The sequence below is a fragment of the Pseudophryne corroboree genome, chromosome 1 (genome assembly GCF_028390025.1).
Source record: "Pseudophryne corroboree isolate aPseCor3 chromosome 1, aPseCor3.hap2, whole genome shotgun sequence".
NCBI classification, from domain to species: domain Eukaryota; kingdom Metazoa; phylum Chordata; class Amphibia; order Anura; family Myobatrachidae; genus Pseudophryne; species Pseudophryne corroboree.
Window position 1 is genome coordinate 932239436 of NC_086444.1, and position 8596 is coordinate 932248031.

The 8596-nt window shown below is 38.6% G+C and overlaps 1 protein-coding gene across 1 annotated transcript in view; it reads right to left on the reverse strand.

The window, feature by feature from the left end:
• The window catches only part of SLC7A11 (solute carrier family 7 member 11), a 328653-nt gene extending 321000 nt beyond the window's left edge, over positions 1 to 7653 (reverse strand). The window contains exon 1 of the mRNA XM_063920358.1: positions 7194 to 7653. Coding sequence (XP_063776428.1) covers positions 7194 to 7593 — 400 coding nt within the window. The 5' untranslated portion in view covers positions 7594 to 7653. The remainder of the gene's footprint in view (positions 1 to 7193) is intronic.
• Between the last annotated feature and the right edge of the window lie 943 nt (positions 7654 to 8596).

Consider the following 8596-nt stretch of genomic DNA (forward strand, 5'->3'; position numbering starts at 1 on the left):
TAATACACTGTGCAGGGGTGAGATAAATTATCTTTATTTTGTATGTAACAAATATATTTTTCTACAGAGTGATACACATTTTCCCCAGACACTATTTGCCTTCCTACATGAGTCTACTATCACTTCAGTGCTTAGAATATTAAAAACAATTGCTTATCTAGGACCACAAGAAGTTGACACTGGGTCAGGATCTCCAGCAGAGATCTTAATGAATTGTTTTACATAAAGTATATTTAACCGCTGAGCCTGTGCTTATAGGTTAGGGGAAAAGAGTTGAATTCCCTTGATGTGCAGATGTGATCAAAAGTTTTGTGTTTTTAGTAAGAGAAAAACAAATAACAATTATCTCTAGATAAAAAGTAGATTATTGGCTCTCTAGTGTCCCACATTGTTATCTACTCTAGAAGCAGACAGCAACTAAATGTTTGTCACATACTTTTTTAGCTTTGTCTGTGGATTGATTTAAGAGTGTTCCATTAGGGATAACGCAGTAGATATAACATTTAGCTACAAACAAGAAGCAATTATTTAGTAGTAAAAAGCAATAAAACAGAAATAATGGATAACTGTGGATTATTTGCTACATTAGAAACTATCCCTGAGAGTGTACTAATGAGACTCTGCTAATTAAAGTCTTTTGTAAAAATAATCTTTTGCAGTTTTTAGCTTCCAGGCACAGTTTAAATAAACTTCCAAGAAATAACGCTATGTGAGTACAGTATAATCACATCTCATTTAATGACCAGGAGAATAAGAATTTTTGCATATGATATAACGAGTACAAAGATGGAACTAAAAAGGTCTTAGATTGAAAGTGGACAAGTGATAGGCGATCAAGAACGTTTATCTCTATGACAAAATAAAATGAAAGAAATTAACAGGAAATGGGTCTATAAAAATAGGAGTGAATCAGAATAATGGGGTTGAAAATGTAATTAAAATATCAATAGAAATAGTGATAAGTATAGCGGAAAACAAACGTAGTATTATATAGGCTGCGGTATTACATCTTTTTCAGGGTTTTTTTTTTTATAGTGCATTGTTTTATATCTTGCGTTTGCAATTATATTACATGCACTCCAGATAGTATGTTCAGTGCAGAGTATTTAAACTAGCTTCTTTAATGTATGTTAAGTTTCAGTTGCAAAATACCAGAATTAAAAAGTGTAGTCATACATTTGTAACAATGTACACATCACCAACACAAAATGGATAGAGCTACTGTATGTTGTGAGCCAAACTAGCTTTTGCCAATCAAGTCACTAGTGCAGTGGTTCCCAAACTGTGTTGAGTCATGGCACCCTAGAGTATCATAATTTTTTTTCATGGCACCCCTAAGCCAAAGGTTTCTTACTGAAAATTTATAAAGAAATATTAAATGAAGTAAATTGGGTTTATATGTCATCCTTAGGGTCAATTGTGTAGTGAGTGACAAGATTTGCTTCTGTTTGTCCACATGTGTTATGATTGGCAGCCACCAGCAGCAGTTTTTCCTATTACATTGAACAGAAATAATTTTAATTGGTCAAGGGCCACCAACCCAGGGCACCCCGAGGTGTCACGGCACACAGTTTGAGACTCACTGCATTAGTGACATTTTGGAGACATTAAGCACAGAGTGCAGGATGTACTATGCATTGCATTCACAACGCGATAGGATATATCCTGGAACTTATAAGGGTACATAACAGCATTAAAAACGCTGGTATGCTCCTCAAAATGCAATTAAAAGTTGTCCTTTGCGATAGAAGGACTTCAGTTTTTAGAACCCTGGTATCCTTCTGCATGTGCAAAGTGACTCGCTCCACTGCATTATATATTCACGTTATATATATTAGCAAAACTCTTTAAAAGATTAAGGATCATTCAGCTGCACATTAACAATATGGGGCAGATTTATCAATGAGTGAAATACTTGTTATCACTTGTTGCGCCTAATAAATGGTGCTCCAGCCAATGAGCTTCTGTCATTTTCCAAAACATGACAGGAGCTGTTTGGTTGCAGCACCATTTATCATTCGTAATTAGTGATAACAAGAATATCACTCGTTGATAAATCTGCCGCATATTGTTAATGTTCAAATCTTCCGCTTCCCACCCCCCCTTGATTTCTATGTTTATCTGTGCTAAATACAACTGTAAAATTTCAAATAAGAGCCTTTTTTTACCTACTTTAAGGCTGACCACACACAGAGCGACATGTGCGGCATATGCGACGGAGCGTCTGAGGGCTGACATATTGGGTGGTACCCACACACAGGGCAATCTGGTGCCCAGCTGCCTGCTATGCTGGCCATCCTCACATAGAACTGCATGAGATCATCCGCCCGCATCACTGATCATTTGAACATGCAGAAAGATCAGCGATGCGGGCAGACGGGTGTGCTCTATGGGCAACATCATGCCCACACACGGCACATTATAGCTGCTCCAAATTGTTGTATCGGCAGCTATATCCTGCCATGTGTGGGGGATTTAATGGGTTCTTACTAAGTAGGCTCTCGTATAGGTTCTTACTAAGTAGGTTCTCACATATTTCTTATGCCAATTGCTAAATGTGACCTCACATACCCACCATCAATGACATCGCTGGTGACCTGCACTTGTATAGTCCCAGTCTTTCATAAAGTGTCAGAGTGCTTTGTAAATATGTACATGCACATTGCAAGTTTCCTAACTCATTACATTTTTATAAACACTCTTCCACCTTTTTCTTTGTATAGTAACAGATTTCAGAATGTCAACATCAAAATAAAGACATGTTCTGAATGTACACATTAAAAATATTGATGTGTCAAATGTCAACTTTTTGAATGGCGACTGGCCAGCATGTAGAGTCCCCCGTTTTTACAGTAACCAGCAGTGGGCTTAACAACCAGGGGGAGGAAGGGAGGTTATGTCAACATGTAAACCACCCTCAAACTTGTCGGCCTGGGGGTTCATCAGATAGTGGAGACAACCAATAAAGGGGGCTCCCTTCCCAAAGTACCCACCAAGCCTGGGCGGTGGGTGCGAGTGTAACAGTGGAACTACAGGTCCCAGCAAACCTACTCTGGCATCTTGGTACTTGAAGAACCACAAGTGCCAACATGTCCAGACAGTAAGGGTTCACTGGTACCTGTACCCCTGCAATGCAATAAAAACATTTTAAAAAAGACAACTCTCACACAACAGCTGTTTTAACCCTTTATTGCGCACAGTCGTACTCACACTTAAACTCTTCATGCATTGTCCTGGACTGTGTTCGGTCCCTTTCTCGATGTAGATGTCTGTTCTAGGTAAAATAAAAAAATGCAGCTTCCCAAGCCCATGGACGTGCTGTATTGTATATACAGTACAGCGGCCCAAATAACAGTTCCCACGTTGCTCTCTCCTCTATAGCACTAATTGGCTAAGAGTCAGACAACTCTCAGATGCTGCCATAGAGGCTGCTTGCTGATTGGCTGTTTTACCAATGTTTGACTTTGTTCAGAAATTTTTTTGGGATCAATTTTTCTTTTACTTTTGACTTACTGTAAATAAATCTATTTGCCTAATCGACTGAAATCAACTAAAACAAAACAAAACACAAAAGTGTCCAAAAGCGATCTTTAGTAATATACCCTTGCATCTCTTTTTGGTCCTGTTACAACTAAGACCACAGGGTTTTTTCAGGAATTTCCCAGCCCAATGGCTTTAGTGCCGAGTTCCACAGATTTCCCTTCAAACCATTTTTATACACAGCTATTACACTTGTAATACCGATTACAACATCTTTATCATGATTTTAGCAATGGAGTAAAGTATATCATACTGCCCATTATTCATCCTGGGGTCGTAATTCTGTTACTAAAATAAGGAAAATGATAACTGTTATGCAGTATTTGGTCTTCTCTCCACAGGTGGCTCCCAGGTTTCTTCTTCCATTGAATGCTGCCAAGGCCTTTCATTTGGTGACTTGGGACCGCTTGTTTGAAACACTCTCCCTTTTTTTGCTTCCCTGACTTCTTTATTCAGTTGTTGCACAATAGTATACTATCCCTTTAACACAGGTGCTGGCTATTATTTTCTGTCCCATTCATTCTGTCCTCAAAGTGTTACTCAGCAGGTACTGTTTGTCCCGTCCCTGCTCTTTGTGATGGCTTTGGAGACTCTGGAGAAGGCCCTCCATCAAGTTACAGTAAACTAGCACTCTTAGCTGATGATATACTCCTCCTGCTTGCTGATCATCTGACATCTCTTTCCGCTGTATTTGACATGATTAGACTTTTTTGAATCCTTCATATATTATATGAATAATTGACATAACTGTCAATTACTCCCATTTAACTCTCAAACTTTTGTAACTCAACCCCCATATTGTATCTCAATTTACAATGACCTTCTATCTGGGGCTTTACATCCTGCTGGCCTGTCCTCTTTGTGTAGTTTTAATTGTTCTATTATTACTAAAATATGTTCTCTTTTGGGGAATTGGAAGGATTTGAAATTGTCACTGCTAGGGAGAGTTACTGTTATTCAGAGTGTGATCTTCTTCAAGATCACTCATCCTCTAGTGAGTTTCCACTTCCAGATGTCTCTCAGTTTATGTTTTGTCCTGCTGCTCTTTTACACTTTCCCCCTATTTAATCCTCTCGGTTTTCTGCCATAACCTATTATTTGTAGACACCTACAGAGCATGATGTAATCTTACAAACACTTTTCCTGTGTTATATAGTAATGAGTACACCCCGGAGGTGGCAAAGCTGAAATGCATGAAAAGTCAGATGTTTGGGTGCCATTGCCCCCATTAGTTACTTGGGTTTTGCCGCTTTAGGCCTCCAATGTGAACATATTTGTCCAAATAACAATAACACAAATAAACACTGGAAAAGAGAGGGGTTTCCTAAAACTAGATAATTTTTTTAAAACAATTTTAGAAACAAAAACTCCTGTGCCATACTACAGTTCCGAGGACTGGCAAAAGGTTTGTGGGCCTAGTAATTGGATGCTGGGCCTCCCCTTCGCAGGTCATTATGCCCCTAGCCCTTTTTACCTTAGCAGGTTGGAGGAAAGGAGGGGAGGTGGCATTTTGTTTTTCTCTCAGAATGGAAGTGTTGCCTGGCCTAGTGCCTCACCCTCATACACCATTCTAATAGCCCAGTGCTGCACCCCCATACACCATTCCAATACCTCAGTGTCTCACCCCATACACTATTCTAATAGACAAGTGCCACACACTCATACAACCATTTTAACTTCCTACCTTATATTACTCAGGGGGATTATTAGAACCAGAAACATTTACTGACTTGCTTAAGTATCTTATAAGCTCAGAGCAGTTTTGTTAGGCATCCTTTTTTACCAATGAAGATGGCTATTACTCAAGTGTTGGTACACAGGAATCTATTAGATGGAACAGAACATTTGACATTGATGGTAAACAATAAATGCTTCTGAAACACACAATTTACCAGTGTTAATTCATCCACATACTCTTGGGCTGTCATTAACATTATTAGAATAACATAAGTTACTTATGCTTAATGCTGTGATCAACTCTTACATGGCCACCATGATTAATTCATTTCCTTGAACATGTTTTGCTTTTAATATTGTTAGAATAGTTTTTGACCTGTAAACGCAGACAGTCAAACTGAATGTAGGAGTGTTACAACTTGTGGTGCATAACTGAATGGATCCGGACTATAGGTCGACATACATTAGGTTGACAGTCATTAGGTCGACAGACACAAAATGCCAACATGGACAAAAGGTCCACATGAAAGGTCAACACTGGAAAAGGATGACAGGTTCAAAACGTCGACTGGTTCATATGGTGATATGACAGTGGTCGACACACGGTATCCGATCTTTAGTTAGACATCACTTAGGTCGACATGCATTAGGTCAGCATGGCCATTATGTCGACATTGCCACTAAGTCCACATGGCAAAGGTCTACACATGAAAAAGTCAACATGAGTTTTTCACATTTGAATTCATTTTTTTAACTTTTTCATACTATACGATCCACGTGGACTACGATTGGGAATAGTAACCTGCCCAAAACATGGCGAGCAAAGTGAGCCATGCAAGGAGACACGTTGCACTAATTGGGGTTCCCGGTCACTTTACAAAGAAAACAACTTGAAAAAAAAACTCATGTCGACCTAATGACAGTGTTGACCTATTTCAGGTGTCGACATATTTACTGTCAACCAATAATTGTCAACCTAATGACTGTTGACCTAGTTACTGTCGACCCTATGATCCACACCCTCGACACACATATGGTACGACACGTGTTTTTTGTTTTCATGTTTTTGAACTTGCTGCTTCTTCCTTGACTATCCATGTCACAAATCATAACCTTTAGTAGCTTTGTGGTGAGCGTAGCAGAGTGAGACACCGTGCTCGAAGTGTGGTGAGTAAATGCATTTCCACATGAAACAACTATCCGCACTAACCCCAAAAATGCTAAGAAAGTGTGTCAACCATTTTTGTGTCAACCATTGTCATGTCGACCTTTTGAACCTGTCAACCTTTTCCGGTGTTGACATTTCATGTCGACCTTTTATCCATGTCAACATTTTGTCTGTTGACCATATGGGTCTGACCTAATGTCTGTAGACCTAATGAATGCAGATCTTCTATACCACACCCATAATTGAATTTGCTTTATGTATGCTTGAACAAATGACTTTTAACTGCTGAGCTTGGCAATGAGCAGGTTAAGGTAACAAAATAATTAGTCAGCATTGAGTTACACACCCTCTGTGTCATGCCAATAGCAGCTTAAGCTGCAAGGAACAAATGTACACACTAACGCTAGGCTTCATAGAACAATAACGTAGTTCATATAACGAGGTTTGGTTTTTGTACAGATTTATCTATCACAATGAAATCTGGCAGAGAATCGTAGAAAAACCTAAAGTTGAACATAAGTACATTAAACTGCTTAATTTAACTTTGTTTTGCACTTATAAATACAAGACAAATTGCCATATGATTAGCTGCAGTACATATAGTAAAATAAATGTTTTAAATGACAATAAGTCAATGTATACTTCAGATATTCGGCAAAACAGGTACAGTACATACATATTTATAGATAATTCAATTATACTTGATATTAAATTATACAGTGTATTAGAAAGTCTTGTTAATTCATGCAAGATTCAAGTTTGAAAGTAACATATGTGCACACAGCGAGACTGAAAGGCTGACACTTACCAAAGAGAGAGAGAATGCCACATGCTGTCCACACAGTTAAAGACATTCCTACACTCCCGGTATTCTGTAATATTCCTTTGGGGGAGATAAAAATCCCTGCTCCAATTATAGTTCCAATTATTATTGAGATTCCTCTTAATAAAGTTACTTTCTTTTTCAGCACCACCTTTTCTCCTGTGTCAGATTGTTTGCAGGTATTGGGGGGTAACATGCCTTGCGAATCCTTTGCAGGGTAGGTACATTTGGAAATCATGGGCACATCAGCAGGAGCAGATTTCCTATACATGTTGAGCCAGAGGACAGTAAAACTGAAGTAAAAGTGCTGTGCAGGTAGTGCCTGTCTGTGCTGTGTTGCTGCTAGGTCTACAGAGTTCTGAGAGCCTCTGATGTAAACTTTCATATAACTAATGTTAGTAGCAGCTGATCTTTAGCTTCTTAGTAACACCTGCTCATTCACACTGTCTTATTGCCCTATCACTAGAGACCAAGTCAGCTTCCGCATGGGTTTGATAATTTGTACACTATTTAGGCTGCTGTCACACCAGGTTATTGCTGCTGAATGATGATGATGTAAATTCCCCAAGTTTGCATCAGCTACAGCGATCCCCTTGGCATTACTCAGCAATTCTTTTTACAAAGCCGTACATTACACAAGGAAAAGCCTGATCTTCTTACGCAAAATCTAGGTGAGTAACAGGAACTTCTGTTGTGTAAAGAAAATCATTGTGACTTGCAGAAATGCCTTTGGATCTATAAAAAAGACTATTTATTCCCAGGATCTCTGAAAGGTAAACACTTAAATTCTATCAGTCTATAGTACAGTGTGTTAACAGTGACTGCACAAACCTAGAAATAATACTTCTAATAGTTATTCCATACATAGGGAAGTTGGCAGAGATCTGCAAATACAGTAAGTTACTGTATGCGCCTGCAGAAAGATGCAGATTTTCCTCTTGTGTATAGAAAGTAACTAATTTTCTGTATAGCTATATCACATTTCCTTTGCTTTCATTGATGTTAATTAAAGATAAACATCACTTCAATAAACAAAACTGATTAATATAACTTTCACATTCTGTTTCACTTTCCTTTACGCTGATTACCATCTAACGTAGGGACAGGGTAAAGCCATCTCACATTAACACAATGGAATAATGTAAAACCTATTAATAAATGAACACAATTAAAATAAATGCTATATAATGGGGACCACATTTCTCATTTTCACTGTCATGTTGAATGGTGATACATCTACAGTATTTGTTAATAGGATATTTCTATACAGGGGCACTGAGAGGGGTAGGCAGGTACTATTTACCCTGCTTGGGCCTGTTTAAGAATCCTAGCAAGGAAGAATGCCCCCACTCCTCAGCATGTACCATGTTCCATTCAATCTCTAATTC